This window comes from Oreochromis niloticus, linkage group LG20 (genome assembly GCF_001858045.2).
Source record: "Oreochromis niloticus isolate F11D_XX linkage group LG20, O_niloticus_UMD_NMBU, whole genome shotgun sequence".
In the NCBI taxonomy this organism is placed as follows: domain Eukaryota; kingdom Metazoa; phylum Chordata; class Actinopteri; order Cichliformes; family Cichlidae; genus Oreochromis; species Oreochromis niloticus.
In genome coordinates this window covers 27,721,252-27,741,571 of record NC_031984.2, presented here as the reverse complement: position 1 = coordinate 27,741,571, position 20,320 = coordinate 27,721,252, and the positions used below count along the sequence as shown (strand labels likewise).

Below are 20,320 nucleotides of genomic sequence, written 5' to 3'. Positions count from 1 at the left end.
TTTGAAGTCAAAGACCCAAAGTCGGAAGCCTTAGTTTACGTCAAACATGTGCGTCGTTGGCGCAGACTCATGATGCTGGTAATCAGCACAGCTTCATCTGTTTGTAAAAATCTAATTTTTCATTGTAAAGTCAAGCCTTTTCAGTCGCTTTCACGGAAGGAGGGGTCCACTTAAACCTAACAATGTGAAGGTAGGCCGTGTTTTTACTGACGCTGGTACCGCAGTGGGGCTTTAGAGGCTGGACGCTGTCAGCATGCTGTAGTTCAGCTACATGGTAGATTCGTCTTCTTAGACATGCTCTTGTTAAGTTTGTATTCCGTATCCTAAGATCTACAAGAAGCAAACAAGTCTTCCAAAAGTGTTATAGTTGTACTATCGGATACAAGGAACCAACGCTAGTGTTTGGCAACACAAAACATCATAACTATCAGTGATGCTGGTGCATGCAAATTCGGATGGATTCTTTTATTGACAGTAAGATGTAAAGCACTGTAATGCCATTTATATACGAAGTCTGTACCTGTGATTATACTGTAGAAGTAGGTTTTTATGTAATTAACCTGTAAATATAGGCTTTCAAAGTTACCAGCTGACCAAATCATATTCAATTACAAAGACAAAGTAACAAAATAAATCAATAAAATCATAACTTTAAAGCGTAATAATTTTAGTCCCTGCTTACAGCACTTACTGTCGTGTTCTCTATTTCTAGCCATTCTCCGTCACCTAAGCACCCCTGCAGTGATGCCTCCAGCCATGTCTCAAATAAGCGATCCAAAGATTGCTTTTGCCTACTTGCGCCCAGCCTGTGTCCTGCTCACCCGAGAGCCCACAGTGGTTAATGTGGAGACACTCAAAGGCCAGTTAAAAGAAGTCAACGATGCCACGTTGCAGCAGCTTCAGGAGTACGTCCTCTTCCCTCTTCGATTTGTCCTTAAAGTCCCCGGGGCTAAGAAGGAGCAGCTGGTGCAGTCTGTGACCGAGGCAGTAAGCTATGTTTTGGAGAACACTTGCATCCACAGCTGGGAAACCCTCCACGACCTCTTTTCCGAGCTTTGCCTGTGCCTGTCCTCTTCAGCTGATCCTGGGAAGCCTGCAGATACGTCAGAGGAGCTAAAATCAGCTGTTCTGAGGTGCCTGGATGCCCTGCTTCATGCTGCTTATGGTGATATAGTGTTCAAACTCTTTGAACCGATTATGCTGCCTGGGCTGGGTGCTGCCGTTTCACTGCTGCTAGCTTTGGGAGAGAAGGAGAAATCTCGAGATATACAGACAGCAGCCTTGAAGTGCCTCCAGGCTTTGACTCTGCAGTGTGACTGCACCCAGGAACACGTAGTCCCATCATCAGAGGAGCGATGCTCTGTAGGCAGCGCCATGGCATCATTTTTACCTGGAATCACCATGGCTACGGCCAGGATCATTACAGGAGATTTGAGGCAAGGCCATGCAGTCACAGTCCGGGCCATCAAGGTACCACATGTTTGTTAATCAGATTTACAACAACAGCACAATAATGGCTTAACACTTTATTAGACGATAGTCATCATATGTAATCAATGATCTCATGCAATTTCATAGTTCACAAGTGAACATTTACCTTGTTAACTGACTTGAACATTTAATAAACCGTATATTAAAAAAATTATTATGTGATTGTTTGATTTGTTGAATAATTCAGTTGACCTAAACCTTTCATTTACAGAACATAAAGAGGGCTTGTATAGTTTTTCCAGAACTAAAGGAAAATTTGACAATATCATAGTACAAATGCACTGCAGTGATCTGATTGTGTGATCACCTGTTGTCAGGTTTGGTCCAGGACTGTGGAGCTTGTCATGGAGGATGTCCAGCTTCAGTCCACTGAGTCCTATAAGACTCCCTCTGCAGACCTGGGGAGGATCGGACAGCTCATGGTCCTTCGGACACCGGAGTGGGTGAAGAACACGGCTGGGAAGCTGTCTGTGCTGCTCAAGAAGATAATCTCGTGCACTTCAGCGCACCAGCACTGGAGGGTTAGACTGGCAATGGCGGAGTTGGCCGATCACCTGCTGGCCAAATGCAGTCAGTCACTGACTGAGTGTGTAGGATCACTACTAGAAGCACTGGTGGGGGCAATCAATGATGTGGAACCTAGAGTCAGAGAGAGGTTTGATTTGATTGATATTTTTATAAAGAAAAGGAACAAATGAATCATAATTAATGGATACAAGATGTTTACTCATACTGCTATTTTCTCCTCTAGGTGTGAAGTTGCTCTCAGAGAGGTATCCCAGAGGAATCAGAGGTGCAGCGGCAGCAGTGGCACGCAGACCTTCACTGACATCTTGTCTGAGAATCTCCACTCTTTGGCCACCTCCCTACCCAGACTGATGAGGACCTCTGATGACCAGAAGAAGCTCTTTGTTCTCAACGTGTTTTTGGGCTACTTAAAAGTCTTAGGACCGCTTGTCTCTGTGGTGCTCAACTCAGCTGCACATCTGGAGAGGATTTGCAAAGCCTTAATGCAGGTAATGTAACAATAAGGTACACTGCTTTTGATGTTGTTATGCAACAACAGCCATGGATTTAAATAAAAAGTACACTTTTATATTATATATATATATATATATATATATATATATATATATATATATATATATATATATATATATGAGAGAGAGAGAGAGAGAGATCTGTACAGCATTTTGTGTGTCTTGTTGAGCATGCACCAACACACACATAAAAACAAAGAACACACATAAGCTTTTTTTGCAAATGTTTCTATAATAAACCAGAGTAGTGTTCATTTGTGGATATATATGCTCACTTTTGATGATGATGTGATAAGGTGTTATCTCATCTATACATAAAAGTACTTCAAACCCCACATGCACATGTAATGTGATCTGTGTGTGTCGGACAGCTCAGACATGTGTGTCTGACAATCTGTAAATGAGCATAGTAGACATAAAAAAGTAAAGTGAGAGAAATCGAGTTGCCACAAATATCTCTATATCTAAATAAACCACGCAATTTATACAGGGAGTGCAGAATTATTAGGCAAATGAGTATTTTGTCCACATCATCCTCTTCATGCATGTTGTCTTACTCCAAGCTGTATAGGCTCGAAAGCCTACTACCAATTAAGCATATTAGGTGATGTGCATCTCTGTAATGAGAAGGGGTGTGGTCTAATGACATCAACACCCTATATCAGGTGTGCATAATTATTAGGCAACTTCCTTTCCTTTGGCAAAATGGGTCAAAAGAAGGACTTGACAGGCTCAGAAAAGTCAAAAATAGTGAGATATCTTGCAGAGGGATGCAGGAGTCTTAAAATTGCAAAGCTTCTGAAGCGTGATCATCGAACAATCAAGCGTTTCATTCAAAATAGTCAACAGGGTGGCAAGAAGCGTGTGGAAAAACCAAGGCGCAAAATAACTGCCCATGAACTGAGAAAAGTCAAGCGCGCAGCTGCCAAGATGCCACTTGCCACCAGTTTGGCCATATTTCAGAGCTGCAACATCACTGGAGTGCCCAAAAGCACAAGGTGTGCAATACTCAGAGACATGGCCAAGGTAAGAAAGGCTGAAAGACGACCACCACTGAACAAGACACACAAGCTGAAATGTCAAGACTGGGCCAAGAAATATCTCAAGACTGATTTTTCTAAGGTTTTATGGACTGATGAAATGAGAGTGAGTCTTGATGGGCCAGATGGATGGGCCCGTGGCTGGATTGGTAAAGGGCAGAGAGCTCCAGTCCGACTCAGACGCCAGCAAGGTGGAGGTGGAGTACTGGTTTGGGCTGGTATCATCAAAGATGAGCTTGTGGGGCCTTTTCGGGTTGAGGATGGAGTCAAGCTCAACTCCCAGTCCTACTGCCAGTTTCTGGAAGACACCTTCTTCAAGCAGTGGTACAGGAAGAAGTCTGCATCCTTCAAGAAAAACATGATTTTCATGCAGGACAATGCTCCATCACACGCGTCCAAGTACTCCACAGCGTGGCTGGCGAGAAAGGGTATAAAAGAAGAAAAACTAATGACATGGCCTCCTTGTTCACCTGATCTGAACCCCATTGAGAACCTGTGGTCCATCATCAAATGTGAGATTTACAAGGAGGGAAAACAGTACACCTCTGTGAACAGTGTCTGGGAGGCTGTGGTTGCTGCTGCACGCAATGTTGATGGTGAACAGATCAAAACACTGACAGAATCCATGGATGGCAGGCTTTTGAGTGTCCTTGCAAAGAAAGGTGGCTATATTGGTCGCTGATTTGTTTTTGTTTTGTTTTTGAATGTCAGAAATGTATATTTGTGAATGTGGAGATGTTATATTGGTTTCACTGGTAAAAATAAATAATTGAAATGGGTATATATTTGTTTTTTGTTAAGTTGCCTAATAATTATGCACAGTAATAGTCACCTGCACACACAGATATCCCCCTAAAATAGCTCAAACTAAAAACAAACTAAAAACTACTTCCAAAAACATTCAGCTTTGATATTAATGAGTTTTTTGGGTTCACTGAGAACATGGTTGTTGTTCAATAATAAAATTATTCCTCAAAAATACAACTTGCCTAATAATTCTGCACTCCCTGTATAGTTGAAAAGGAGTAGAAAGAAGTTTACACTTATTTGATCCCATCTCCCTTAATACTCTTTAATATTTAAACATTTCATTCGTCAAATTCTAATAAATGTGCTGTTGTAGCTACTCACAGTGAGGTGTTTTTTGTTTTTTTTTTACATTTTTTCCCATCTACCAAAGAGCAGTGATATCAAGGAGGTGTCTGCACAGCCCAGAGGACACTAAAAGGCAATTCCCATCTCAGCCAGTCTGTTCACCATGCTGCCATCTGGCAAGCAATACAGAAATATAAAACTTTAAGCAGTTTCCTTCTTTCCTCATTTTCTCTACTTCCTCAGGCTGTCAGTTTACTGAATGATCCTCAACACTTTACCCCAAAGAATAACTATTTTTTTTGTAACTGAATGAACCATTCGTTCCTATTTTTAAGTGATATAAAGTTTTGTTATACAAGCATTTATTTAATAACAATAATAATAAGGATTATTCTTGACTCTTTAATACAATTTCAATTCAATATAAGAACGAAGACATGTGCAAGATGCAAAATGTGCAAATATAGTATAATTTAGATGTGTTCAGTAACTATGTGACTGAGTGTGCAAATAAGGTTCAGTTTGTAGTGGATTTGTGGAAGTATTTATTGTTTTTGAGTCTTTTGGTGAGTATTGTAAGGTGTTTGTGTATACCAGTTCTTTGGTTGTATTGAGTTGAGGGCTCTGACTGCTTGGGGAAAAAGCTCTTGCAGTGTCTGGTGGTTACGGTTTTGATGCTGCGAAACCGTCTGCCAGATGGAATCAGGGAGAATAGAGCATGTGAGGGGTGGAAAGTGTCCTTCACCATGCTGTTCGCACGTCCGATGATGTGTGTGTCGTAGAGTTGGGAGATGGGTGTACCTCCTCTCTGTATTCAGACTCATCGTTGTTGGTGACCTGGTTATTAATGCAAAGAAGAATATTTTTAGATGTAGTCACTTCAGGACTGCAGCACAAAATATAGTATTTGACTTGGCAAAGTGTTCACAAAATGTCTTATTTTGTGTAGAAATACAGGGCACCTTGGCATTAGCATTTTGTAGTCTGTAGTGCGGCTGCTTTAAGGTCCAATCTTGAATGTTTTTAGATTTCCTAACCCCGTTAAATTTCCTAAAGCTTCTGCATGCTTTACAGGTGCTGGAACTCGATGTGATGGACGTTCGCATTGTGGAGGAGAGGAGTTACGCTGCTGCCGTGGAGACGAGCACCGGCTCCCATGATTCCTACACCGCTCACACACAGAGGAAGCATTTTCTCTACTTCACAGATGAGAAAATCTTCTCTGTGCTCATGGAGATCTGTCGCACATTAGGTATAATTGCTGTTTGACTTGGACTCAGTTAGCCACTCCTGTTTTTTATCATCATGCAGGCCTGTCATTGTGCCTGTTCCATTGTAATTTCAAATGAATTTAAAGCAGTTATCCTCTAAAAACAACGACAGCTGGTATAAATACTTGTGGGTTGTAGCTGGCTCATTTCTTTAGCTCTCACAGATAACGTTTTTTTGTCTTTAGGTTATTATGGCAACATCTACCTGCTGACCGATCATCTGCTGGACTTGTACTGCCAGTCTTCAGTGTACAGAAAGCAGGCTGCCATGGTGTTAAATGAGACAGTCAGAGGTGCAGCAGGTATCGCTGTGGCAGACCAGAGTCAGGGTTTGGAGACCAAAGTTCGTGAAAGTCCTGCCACCCAGGAAGATATTAAAGCAGCAGCTGTTTCTATCATTGAGGAATACACCAGCCTGAACAACTGGCATTTGATTACAGTCAGCGAGGAGACGGATAGAGACCGACAGGATCAGCAGGTGAGGATATTTCAAGCAAGCAAGCAATTTATTTATATAGCACTTTCAGATCAGCCCCCAGCTGAACACAAATTGCTGTACACTTGACATGCCAAAATGATACATTAAACATGTTAAAAATTAAATGTGAATTTAAAAATGATTATTAAAATGACATTAAAATAAATAAAATTAGCACAAATAGCAAAGACAATAATAAAATAGTATAAAAAAAAATGATGATGAGAATTACATTTAAAACAAAATCAGCACATTAGATCAAAACAATAAAATCAGGGTCAGACTGTGTCATATGCCAAGGAGTAAAAATGGGTTTTAAGACGTGTTTTAAAAGTGGACAGTGAAGGGGCCTCTCTAATGTGCTGGGGCAGATTGTTCCACAGATTAGGAGCAGCAATAGAGAAGGCCCTGTCCCCTCTGAGCTTCCTCTTGGACCTGGGTACCTCCAGGAGCAGCTTGTCAGCTGACCTGAGAGACCTGGGGGTTGAGTAAGGATGCAGAAGCTCAGAGAGGTAAGTTGGGGCAAGACCGTTTAAACATTTAAACACAAACATGAGGACTTTAAAATGAACTCTAAGATATACAGGCAGCCAATGGAGTGAAGCCAGGATGGGAGTTATGTGCTCTCTTTTACGAGTTCTGGTTAAAAGTCGTGCAGCAGAATTCTGGACCAGCTGCAGACGAGAGAGAAGATGCTGACTAACTCCAGTCCTGGGGCATCATTCATCAAGCATTTCCACACATAGTATATTATTTATTAACTTCATCTTGCCTCTAAGTGGAGTTCCTGACAAGTAGTATACTGACTCATCTCCTATAGAGATGATTGCAAAGAAATGTGCAAAATGCACATTCAGTCTAATCAGCAGAGCTGTTTGTACATAGATGCTACAAAATAAATCTAAGCAGTAAAACAAGGTTTAGACTAACTTAACTGAAGACTGAAAACATAAACAACACTCCTCATATCTTTTTAGAAATAATGCAAACATAGGCAAGGAATAGAGGGCACATTTTTGGGTGTTGCAAGGGCTTTATTGTACAGAGTGAGGAGCGATCAGCGGATATTCCCTTTGGCCAGTTCTGGTTCCAGCAGCCTGTTACCATGTTTTGCTGTTCTACATGCAGTACAACACTTTACAACTCCAAAGACACAAAGAAGTGAAATAATGTGTTTGTGATGGTCTGGCTTCACACGTCTGGGAGTGTCAGGGACTCTTCATTTACTTCTGCACAAACTTTTTTTCAAGCCTTGTGTTAGCTTTTGTAACAGTTCTTCAATAAATGTTTCAAAGAGCTATTTCATGAAATTATTAGACAAGCATAAGGAAATGTGCTCATCGGCAGCATAAACAGCTGGAGACAGGTAGAGTAGCCACAATTTATTTGGTGCTCAGGTATTTAAATTTGTTTAAGATCAAATTTCTTCCCTTAAAACAAAGCTCTCTGGGCTTTACCAGCTCATGTATCCACGCTCCTTTTCACACTGATTTCTGAGCAGACTCAGCAGAAGTCAAAGCTGCTGCGAGATTTGAAGTAGCTACTCTGAAGTATCAAGGCTGGATTTTTGGAGCACGAGAAAATATCTGCAAGCCTCCACCGAACAGAGGCCATAAACCTCTGGCAGCTTTCTGTTAGTTAGTAGATAAACTTGCAGTTTCACTCTGTCAGCTAAAAAGTACAAACATCCTGCCGGCATTGCCAAATAAAAGATTTGAAGAACACAGATACACGTTTGTCAGGAGGAATTTTTGACCCCTATAGAGGCGCTTTCTGTTTCTGCACTCAAGTCAAACTGGGTACGGTCATAAATGGAGTGCAGTATGAATCTGTACCAGTTTTCTTAGTAAAACACATGGTAAGATGTTGAATGCTTTTTTTCATCCTTATAAAAAATCTTTTACACAAAGAAACAGAATGACTCTGTTTGAAAAAAAACAAGCTGCCTGCATAGACGGGCTCAGTAAAAGATATCAATAGTTCGATTGGAGAGATCATACATGCTACTTTCTCTATAGCTGAGAATTCACAGGACATTTATAAACACCAGTGATTCCCAAAGTGTGGGCTGGGGCCCCCTGGTGGGCTACAAAGGTACTGCAGGTGGGCTGTAATAATTCTATTAGAGCTCAAAGCTATATACTTATTAACTTCTATTTATTTATTATCTATTAATTGATGTATTTATATAAAATGTGAATTAAAACTGGTACTAGGAAATTATTAGTTTATGATTTTACTCATTGCTCTGACCTAAATAGAAAAAGAGAGCACATTAAACTGGTTTTGTTCTCTTTACTCTGGCTTCCTTTATGTTTTAGAATTGATTTCATTTCACTGACTTTTAATGCTGTGAGTTGTGATGCTCCTGCCTGCATGTCTGATCTTTTTGAACCCCACATTCCCTCTTGCAGCCTGAGATCATCTAATCAAAGGCTGTTGGTGGTCCCACAAACACGTTTTAAGCCTGGAGGAGAGTGCTACATAAATAAAGTCATTATAATACTACTACTGCTACTACTACTAATAATGATGATGATGATGATGATGATGATGATGATAATAATAATACTATTATCATTATTATTATCATTATTATTATTATTATTATTACATTTACTGCTCTTTTATTCAAGTTTGTCTCTTAGTGGCAGGTGGGCCACACATTGATTTTAACACTTTACATAGGAGTGGGTAGGACAAGCATTTTATAACAGCCTGTGTTGTTTTTGTTTATGTAAGGAAATACATCAGTTTCCCTTGTATTTTGATTTGAGTGAAGATCCTAAATTGTCCCCACTCTTGACTTTGAGCAAGGCTAATCTGTACTATCCTCACATGAGCACAGTCAGATATAATACAGGCTTTCATTCAGGAGCAGGAAGGCTAAAGGCTGTTTAATGTCTGATCTAACTGTGTCAGACATTCGTGTTCTCACGTGGATGGATAATATCTAGAAAACCTCAGGGCTGCAGTGCATGTGTAAAAGTGGCTAAAAAGCATTAGTGCATTAATTAAGTGCATTAACATGTGTTTTGTCTCTTTGCGTAGCTGCTCAGTCCATCCAGACTCCTCTCCATATGCAACAGTGATGCCGGCTCTCTCCAAGTGATTCTTTCATCATCAACATCTGCATCCACGATCCACCAGCTCAACAGCAACATCTGGCAGCTGTGCATCCAACTCGAGGGCATCGCCTGCTGTGCTCAGGCGCTGGGCCACGATTTCCGTCCCTTGTTGATGACCTCGCTGTATCCTGTGCTGGAGAAAGCTGGTGAGGAGACACTGCTGGTCAGCCAGGCGGCGCTGAGCTCCATGTGGGACATCAGTAAGGCCTGTGGATACGCTTCCCTCAAGGAACTGATCAATGAGAACTCTGACTACCTGCTTAATGACGTATCACTCAACCTTCAGAGACTCAGCCAGCATCCACAGGTAGTTATAACGTGTTTTTGTTTTTACCCAAAATGGACACAGAAATAACTGCTGGAGGGTTTACCCAATTTCCTCCTTGGTCTGCTTAAGCCTGTGCTGCCCTGAGCTTGTACTGTATTTCATTATAATCCTGTCTTGTTGGCCAGGCTCCACGGGTGTTGACAGTTATGTTGACTCACTCTGACTGCAGTCTGCTGCCGCTGGTCGGGGACATCGTTCAGGATGTGCTGACGGCTCTGGATCTCAGCTACGAGCGCACAGCTGCTCTTTTCTGCTCCGTGCTGCACGCGCTCATGAAGGCACTGGGTAAGATTTCAACAGTGATGTCAGCTTGAGTCTCACATATACTGGGAGTCAAAGAGGACAAAGAAGAAAATGTGACTCATGGCATGCACTGCCACAATTTTTATGTTGCTTAACTTTATGTTTTCTGCAGTGCCTTTCAAAGTTTCTATCAAGGAGTACGTTTCAGGATATATAACTTCACTCGTTATCAAATTATCAGTATCTTTGGAAACATTTAATACGTCGTGATGGTTTAAATGCTGAGTCGTTTTCTGCTGTAGAATTAATATTCATAATAATATTTATACAGCGGCCCTATAGGTGTTTGCAGTTTTACAACCTCGCACAGTAAAACTATGTGAATTAAATGTCACTGATGGGCTCTTTCCAAAAAACATCAGTCTCTGTGTCACACTGAATTTTATCAACGGACTTATTTTATTGTAACCAAACCTATGTTCATATTGTTGTCTTGTTTTTCCTTTAGCGAGGTGGTTTCCTTCCACTTGTAGCAGGACCAGTAAGTCTGCCAGCTCCAATCAAAGCTCCAGTGACCAGGAAGACCTCAGCATTCGCCAATTCCTGCTGAATTACCACAAACAGAAGGAACTGGCAGAGGGCATTGGAATAGAGGACGATGACACCGAAGACAGAGGTAATAGGTCTGTCTAAGGGCCAGTGGAATATAAGCTATAGGTTGTAGTGGTGGTTATTTTAGATTCAGAGTGTAGAGGAGATGGATCATTGTAATTAAGAGTCATAGAAATCTGAACCTCACTGCTAAACTGGTGGTCTAACTGTACATGTGCTCCATTGCAGAGGTCCCTCCCACTGAGTGTAAGGATGTTGAAGATGCTGGTAGTCCTGATGTGAAAGCAGAGCTTCCCTCCCACCTCAGCATCACTAAGGATGTTATGGAGCGCTGCATTCATCTGCTGTCTGATCCCAGCCTCAGGCTCCGACTCAAGGTAGTTTTATGTAGAGTCAACTGTTGGACTAGTAACAAAAATAATCATTCTTGTGAGGGTAGGACCGCCAGCGTTGGTACAATTCATCCTGTCAGAACTGTGTGGATGACTGTTCACTGGTGTAATGCTCATCAAGGAAAAGCATTCAGTCTGGTCCAGGAGTGAAACAGAAATAAGTCTGTGCTGAAGTCGTGCCTGCTCAGGAGTTTGGGCTCTCAATGAAGACCTCAATAATTAGTTTCAGCTCACATATAATCAGGATCAAAACAGAGATAATTGTTAGGTGTGTTGTGCGTCTTTGTCTTTAGGTACTGGACGTGCTGGAGTTGTGCGTTCAGGTGCTGAGTGAGAGGGAAAACGAACTGCTGCCTATGGCTCATCGCTGCTGGCCAGCACTCCTGCAGAGACTCACAGCCGATGACCCATTAGCAGTCCTCAGAGCCTTCAGGGTAAGTAAAACAAACGTCTCTTTTCATTATGTGAGTCAAAATTATTCAAGTCGTCTTTAGTTTTTTAAACTCTTAGTAGTGAAAGAATCAAAGATTGTTCCCAACAACAGTCTTATTTCATTCAGAAATAGTTCTATTATTTTTTGGGGGGGTTGTAATGTGAAGACTCTTTAAACTAACATTTCTTCTATCAGCACAGAAAAATCACTGTGGATGCCTTCTTAGAGGCTGCTTTTCAAACTGTCTCAGAGAATCACAAAGTAGGACTTTGGGATAAATGAAGCTGATAGTTTTTTGTGATCTTTGGTACAAGTGTCAGCTGATTCAACTTGTGGGTGTAAATTAGGCTACTCGTCAGCTCCTGTCATCAGCTGGAATATTTTTAAATTTGTTATTCATATTTCCATTGATGAACTGACAAATTCAGACACATTAAGTCTGTAAACAGTCATTTATTCACTCAGAGCTGCTGCTGGGAAATTGTTTCATCAGCTTTTGGATATATACGAGTTTTGTAAATACTACAATTCATCCATGAGTACACAACGGGAAGGTTTTATTGAATTTTGACAGCTTGCTGCTTTTGTACATTACATTTTTGTACATTTCATTCCAGGTGCTGTGCGTGCTGGGTGAAACATGTGGGGACTTTCTGAGGAGGAGGGTTTCTAAAGAGGTTCTGCCCAAGCTGAGCGCCTCTCTGGCACGGCAGGCTCCGATCAGCGCCAAGGCTGGGCCTGTCTACACACACACCCTGGCCTACAAACTGCAGCTGGCTGTATTGCAGGGGCTGGGCTCACTGTGCCAGAGACTGGATCTGGGTAAGAGAATAGAGACACAGTCCTCACAAACAGCACAGTTTTACCAAGACACAACATAGTGCATCATCCTGTAGAACTGTACCTGGGATCTGGCAACGATCAAAGCAGCCACAACATGGACAAATCAGAGCAAGACAACTATTCTTAGTATGACGCCTCACTTTATGGAGGTTGGTGCAATATGAAGCCCATTTATGTAAAACCACATTGAAGATAGATTACCTGTTTTCAGCTGTAATATTTAACTGAACACAATGAGAGCAAAGGCTACCAGGATTTGTTTGGCCTACTGTTAAATGCCTCCTGTCCAATACTTTACTTTTTCTTTTTACTTTTTCTCTGTGATGTTTTCATCCCATTTTTATTTTGGGTAAATACATGTTATCTATCTTATTGAAGCCTATTTGATCACAGGGCTGTAACTTTCTTGTGGGAATCAACTTTATGATTCTTCATAAATGAATGAGTTATAGTCAGCTTTCTTCCTGTGAGTGTGTCAGGATCCAAGCAGCCAGGAACACACAGGCACAAATATAATCTTCAAAAAAATGGGTTTTATTATACCCCAAAAAGGACAAGATAATTACAAAAATTCAAAATAACAAAAATAAACTTTTTTAAGAACCAAGTGGGCCCATAAAAGAGGTTAACTTAACAGAACTTTACTCAAAAGTCACTTAACAAAAACATAACTCAACAAACTGATCTGCCCAAATGAGAAACAGCTCCGGTTATATAGCAAATGAATAAACCATTATATACACCAAAGGTGAAAACTAAAGAGATAACAGCTAACCATCATTCAAGAAGAACCCCCATTCCCCCTGCATGATCACAATAGATGGTCCAGTCCACTTTATTGGCTTCTGCATTTAAACCAGCTCCACCCACAGCCTCCTCTTTCAGCCAAACCAGGAAGGACTGGAGCGGAGGTCAGGTAACTCAGAAAGAGCAGAAATATAATCAATATAACATATACCTATATAAAACAACAAACAATGCAAAGCAGAGTCTATGCCACCATTTGGGCTATAGCTTAGTGCTGTCATGCATTACAGGTAGGGCTGCACGATTTTGCATAAAATGAGAATCACGATTTTTTTGCTTAGAATTGAGATCACGATTCTCTCACGATTTTCTTTTCCAATATAAATATTTATTGCACTTATTAACTGCACATCAACTTCGTAACAGTTGAAACTGAACATAAAAACAATAAATAAACATAAAAACAATAAATGCCTCACAAAATGTTGTACTGCTTGAAATTCCGTCTCCACCGTTGCTCGACACTGCGTGTATAGAGCAGGTAGTGCAACAATAGAAAAATAGTTGCGGGGCGGCACTGTGTAGCGTTTGTCTAGGGTGTTGATCATCTTCCTAAATCCCTTGTTTTGTACAGTGTTGATATATCTTTGGTCAGGTGATAAGTAATAGCCTCCGTAATTTCTTTGTGCCTGCGGGAGTTCGACGTGTATAGGGAAGCGCTGTATAAGGTTCCCGTTATTGATGTTTGGGTGGTTGACCGGGACGGATTTTCTCCTGTCACTTTCTCGTCATCCCTGACGTGTTCTCCGTTGTTTTTCCCTGCCAATTTGAGCGTTACACGGCACAGCTTCTGTATCACGTGGTATAAGGCTCCGCCCTTGTCATTTGTTGAGCAGGAAGAGTGAGCGCTTGTTTTCATGCAGATTACGTCCCGGATCAAAATGCGGTACAATCGTCGTCGTCTTTTATTTTTTTAAATTTTTTTTAAAAATCGTTGTCATTTGGAAATGAGATCGCACATAAGTATGAATCGAGATCGTGATTTTCTAACGATTAATCGTGCAGCCCTAATTACAGGTAAACTCAAAATAACAAATTAGTTAACTTATGATCACAGAAGCTTTAGAGCATAATGTAAACATAGGACAAAAGACCAAATGAATATTACCTAAGTATCTTAATTGTGTGGTTGCATGCAGCCATCACAGAGTGAGACAACAGCAATACAAGTTTGTGTCTGTACATTAGTACAGAGATGAAGATGTCTCAGTACTGAGGTTAACAAATTAGGTTGTTAGCCTAATTTGACATTAAAGCTGTGTGTGGGGAGATGAGTCGTCAGAAAAAGCCAAAGAATTTATTGAAGCTCCTTCACCACCAGGTGGCAGTCTCGTATAACAATGAAAATCAACCAGTGGTATCACAGCATAAATCAGGGCATCTCTGTTTTATTATAAAAACCTTAAAGTGTGAAACAGTTCGACATCCTAAACACGTGACAGTGATGTTGTTGCTAAAAATGCCTCTTCACTGTGGCAGCTCTGTGATTCAACATATTTTAAACATGACTTTGATGATACGGACCACAGCCAGCTGTGCCAGCAGGATGCTGCTCAGGTCCAAACTGCACACACAGCTACGACTGCAAGCAGCTCTTCTTATACCCAACTGAGAAAAACGTGATTGTTCAATCAGCGAATGCGAAGCCATTTAATTGATAAGCTCAGAGAAGTTGTTCTTATTTTTGTTTACTTTTTGTTCAACATACTTCCATTAGCATGTTGAAAATATTCAAGGCCTGCAGGCTTCTGCCATTATATTCCCAATTATGCAATTATGAGCTGCTTGTGTAATTTTTGGTCACCTGCGCAGTGTGGAGGTGAACTGAGTGACAGGGTGAACATCACGAATGTCACACCCTCCCACTGAGGTTCATCGCTGACAGAGGAAAAGAGTCACGAAGGTGACAGAGCTGTCTGCAGCCTTTCCAGAGCCAGTGTTACATCTAACAGTGACAAGGACTGCAGTGTAAAGACAGTTGTTTCATTTTGTAAGAAATCAGGTTGTTTGTGAAACTGTTCCTTTAACATAGCTTACGGCACTTTGTGTACAGCAAACTCTCTCATAGTGTGCAGATAAACAGGCACGATACACGTTGTGTGTTTGAGATGCTCTTTGTGATTATTCTGTGAAGTGGGTTTCAGTATGTCTGTGGCTTCAGTTCACAGTGGGTGTGACAAGGATGGGTTTATAAAGGAGATTAACCAGCAGTGGTGAGGGAGAGGTGGTATGTAGTGGGAGTGGGCAATTTTGAGAATACATGCTCACCCGGACAGGCAGAATTAGTGTTGGTAAGCTTTAACGTTCTAACCTCTCAAAACTGCTGTGAAATCCTCCCTGAACCACCTCAGCAGTTTTACTGAGCTCATTAGGAGTTAGCAGAGGTAAAGTCCAGGCTTGGTCTACTTTTTATACTCTTTCATCTTTTTCCTACTTCCTCTTCTTTCCCTTCTCCCTTCTTATCTTTACCCCATATTTTTGGAACCAGGATCATATTTTTAAAGGATTTGTTCTTTTGGATATAAAAGCGTCATTATGTGCACGCACTGGACATAATCAGAAAAGAAGCATTCACAACTGTAACCATGTATGGAGCCAAGCCTGGAGCTGGACATGTAACGTGCCCCACTTTCCTCACATCCTGCTGCACCACTGCCTGCTGTTTCAGCCCATCCACCACCCCAGCATCCACCTGTATGCTCCTGGAGTTTTATGAGTAACATATTTGCAGGGAGTGATCCACCCGAAGACCAGGCACCGAGCTCAAACTGTGTTCTGCTGCTGTGATTAATCCGTGAAATTAACTTGGCTTTGTTCCATTTTATTCTTTTTTATTTTCTTTTACAAGTTTATTTCTGTTGTAATTTCTGGATAAAAGATAAAAGTATTACAATTGAATAAAATATAGTAAAAATGTCCTGTGTTTGGTTTTCTCAGCTGAAGCAGACCTAGATGCTGTTTGTGAAGCCTGTCTACCCTACCTGAGCTCCAGACAACCCATCAGACTGCAAGAAGCCTGTTTAAGGTAAGTCTTTATTAAGGACCACTGTAGTAAGTAACTAAATCTTTCATTTAGTTACTAATGTGTGTGAGTGTTACACACAGACAGAATGCCATAAATTAAAACTGTGCCATCCAGTTGACATTGTATTGCCATGTTGGTCATTAATAGCCACGTGACATGATTTATCAGTAAAATCTGAATTTAAATTGAATGCTTAACATCATATTTGGAGAGGTGCTGGGTGTTACACAACAAAATATGACTTCAGGAGTCATTCATTGTCTCTGAACACTGAACATGAAACAAAGCACTGTGGCTATAGCTTTTGTTCCCTGAAGGAGAGGAACATGGGACCTGAGAATGGAATACCTCAGGAATAATCAGGTTCCTGCATGTTCTGGGTAAAGACACCAGTATTCATGGCTTTAAAGTATATTACCTGTAATATAAGACTTTTAACCCTTTGCTGCAAACTTTAGTAAATCAGTTTGTGGGCCTGATTTAAATATCACCCTCACTCATTTTGTCCCTTGAGAAAGGAACTTCCAGAAATACGCAGATGTAGTTCAGCGGTGGTGGCTAAAACCAACAGGAGCAGTTAGGCTAACTTCAGGTTGGCACACAACAGAGCTAACTAGCAATAGCTAGCAGTCCCAACTTGGCAACACCTAGCCAGGTAAAGACATTAAAAAGTGAGGAACGACTGTGATGACGAGTTTACATGTGGCATATCATCATAGGTCAGTTGCCTTACAGGCGTGAATAGAAGTATCTTCAGGACACGTAGGGCCGTGATATCCCAATACTGTGTGTACGAATCTGAAAGGGAACTCATTTCACCATCACACTGTCAGCTGATGCAAAATGTGTGCACTGTGAGAGCTACAGTAATGTAAAGGACAGATGGAAGCTGTGAATAAACAAAGTAAATGAATAAAAAAATAGCTCAGAATGCAGTATGCAAGCAGCCTTTATTAACTCACATCATTCTGAATTATTGATCTAAGTGTTTGGGTAGCAACATAGCAGCCACAAGTAAAAACACATGCTTTAATATACTTAAGTATTTTCCTGCTTGGAGGTGATTTTAAAAAACAAACCCGAAGAGAAAGGCAGTGTTGAGTTAATGAGCTTATAGTTAAACTGTTGGCCTGCATGTTAAAGCCAGCAAAACTGGTTCAGTCTGTCACTTTGGATTATAGGAAGGTGTTTTCCATACAATAGATATTACATACAAAGCAAAACACAGCTCAGAACTAATCCTGTTCCTGTTTCTTTCCCTTTCCTGCACAGTGTGTTCCGACACTTAATCCAGGTGGATCCAGACACCTTCTGGTTTACACTCAATGAGCTGCACTGCCCGTCCTCTTACATCCCACACCACCCCGACCTCCTGCCGGTGCAGCTGAACGGCATGGGCAGGCCGAGAGATGAGTTCTCGGACAACGTATTCAAACTGCTCAAGGAGGAGTTTGGCTCTGAGACAGTTAACCAGCCAGTCAGCTAATGAGCTGCTGCTTGATGCAATGATGATGATGCAGTGTACATAAAGTTAAAAGATTAAAGCTAATAAAACAAATTTCATATGTGTGCATGAACTAACTTATAAAGCCCTTTGGTCAGCCGTGTTGCCTTTAAACGTGCTATAGAAATGACATTGGACAATGGAGAAAGGATAAACTGAACCCATTCATAACCATTCATGGCAGCTTGATCCAAGCGGTCCTCGGTAGCCATGACAACGAAGACGTCCCACAAATCCCGCTGGGCGAAACCAATGATGCACACCCTGCAACTAAATCTAATCATCTATGGGTGTTTACTCACTTTATGTCACTTCCACAATGTTATTTCTCTCTCCTACAGTTTCCATAAGCATGACGAATTCTGCAAATTAGTCGATGACGTCATTTAGCGCCTTTTAATGATTTTCTGGAAAGTCAATACTAGGGATGGGTATCGTTTAGGTTTTATCCGATACCGGTGCCAAACCGGTACTTTTGAAACGGTGCCGGTGCTTAAACGGTGCTCAAACCGGTGCTTAAAGAATGGAGAACACAAAATTGGTCCAAAAACCTCTCATGTTCAGCTTTTTTTTTTGTAAAAAGATAACAATGTTAGCCTTTTCTGCAGCTATAGGGCATATATGGCATCACTCTTGGCTGGAAGCAGTGCTTAAACAATGGAAAAAAACACAAATTTTGTCCAAAAACCTCTCATGTTTAACTGTTTTCCACTTTTTCTTTGGTCATTTTAGCCTTTTTGGCCAGGGTGAAGGGAGTATCTGCCATCAAACAAGAAGACAGCCGCATGTAACTACGACGGTGTTTGCTAGTTCACCTTACATGCATTAATGTAATAATGTGGTTAGCGTACTCAACGTTAATTACACACGAACAACATGAAGCTACTCACGCAGAGGAGAACGACGACTGCTGCCATCATCATCCGTCATCATTTCTGCTACGCTGACAGGGCTAGGGGGCAGGACTCTGCTCTTTGGGTTTTTGGGGGATGTTGCTAACTCCGGGTCCAATAACAGGCACCACACCCGCAGTAGATGTGCACGGTGTGAGGTCTCGCAGCAAGCTATCAAACATGGGGCATTTCTCGGCTTTAAAAAAAACGCTATGCGTCGCCAGGTGTTTCATCAGATTTGAGGTGTTACCTCCTTTGACAGTATCACAGTATCAGCTTAAAGCACTTGTTGCAGGCTGCTGAGTTTGCATCTTTTGCTGTGAAGTACAGCCAGACTTTTGATCGCTTCGCCTTGGGCATTTTTAATCTGTAGCTCTGCTCTAAAAGAACGTACGTACCTGGCCCCGCCTACTATCCTCGGAAACGTAAAATGATTGGCTAGAATTGGCTCAGGAAAAAAAAAGCACCGAAATAAAGCACCGAAATGTGCGCTGCTTTTCGGTCTGGTTACTACCGTTTATGTCAGAACCACACCGGTACCCATCCCTAGTCAATACCGATTTTCCTTACTGAGAAGCTGGTAACACTGTTTGAAGCAGGTTGTGGTTGGTACGGCTGACTGGGTAACACCTTATGACCAACGGGGATACACTTTAAATACAACAGAACTGCCTGTGTTCTTCTGACCGGCTGTGTGGTGCACGGCGTTAAGAGGCCAGCAGAGTGTTCTCAGAGTTAAACTACGCAGGATTGAGTCTCTGACAGGCCGTCTGCTATGGGAGGTAGGCTGAGTGCCAAGAAAAAAAAAAAGGCTCTGGGCTGCCTCTATTTTTGGGTTTTTTTGTTAACTCAGGGGTGTCAAACTCATTTTGGTCTGGGGGCCGCATACAGCTTAATCTGATCTCAAGGGGGCCAGACCAGTAAACTCATTCCAAAATTACATAGAACTAACAGTAAGTCCACTTTTTTTCTTTGTATTAGTGCAAAGAAGAAATAAATTGTAAAAATCTTTACATTAAATTAATTGTCCTTTTACACTTTTACTCAGTTTAACATTTATTTAAGTGCATTATACATAAAAATCTGATCACAGTGATTGTACAATGTTTTAAAACATTTAGTCAACAAACAGTTTTGTGGAACTTAAAAACACTGCCCTGCATGTTAAAATACATCAAACACATCTAAATTTAGAAATGAATGAATTTAAAATCCATTTTCCACATCTAGGAAGCAATTCTGAACACATAAATTGAGGCCACACACTTGAAATCTTAAGTGGTAGCTGTTTTAAACAGACATTTGATGAAGTAAATTTGACCCCTTCCTTGTTAATGCATAAAATGTAAACAAAAAAACCTCACATAGATAACATATGTGGCATGCATAAGACATAATATTTTACTTAACAATAGTCTTCTCTTGTAAATCTGTTTCTGACTACCACTGACTTTCACAGCAATTACTAGAGCAAATATTTACATTTGTTTATTTTATAGTGCAACGTTCAAAGCAGCATTCCATAGAATTTAGTTTTGCTCAGTATTTGCCCCTGAAACTTGGCATCTTTTAGCCTGCACAAGTGCATCAATATCAGGCATCATATCCTGAGTAGCAGCCAGTTTCAGAATCTCATTTAAGTGCTTATGTGTGAGCTTTGAGCGTAGCTTTGTTTTATTAATGGTCATGAGTGAGAA

The 20,320-nt window shown here is 41.1% G+C and overlaps 1 protein-coding gene across 1 annotated transcript; it reads left to right on the top strand.

Moving 5' to 3' along the window:
- Window positions 1-30: 30 nt before the first annotated feature.
- Window positions 31-17,800, top strand: tti1 (TELO2 interacting protein 1). The gene is made up of 15 exons (XM_025901542.1): window positions 31-190; window positions 713-1,470; window positions 1,809-2,146; window positions 2,243-2,507; window positions 5,741-5,918; window positions 6,123-6,415; window positions 9,467-9,520; window positions 9,797-9,850; window positions 9,997-10,156; window positions 10,623-10,790; window positions 10,955-11,103; window positions 11,412-11,552; window positions 12,169-12,373; window positions 16,139-16,226; window positions 17,499-17,800. The coding sequence occupies exons 2-15, from the start codon at window positions 745-747 to the stop codon at window positions 17,710-17,712; spliced, it is 3,033 nt and encodes a 1,010-aa protein (XP_025757327.1). The 5' UTR covers window positions 31-190; window positions 713-744; the 3' UTR covers window positions 17,713-17,800.
- The last annotated feature ends 2,520 nt before the right edge of the window (window positions 17,801-20,320 follow it).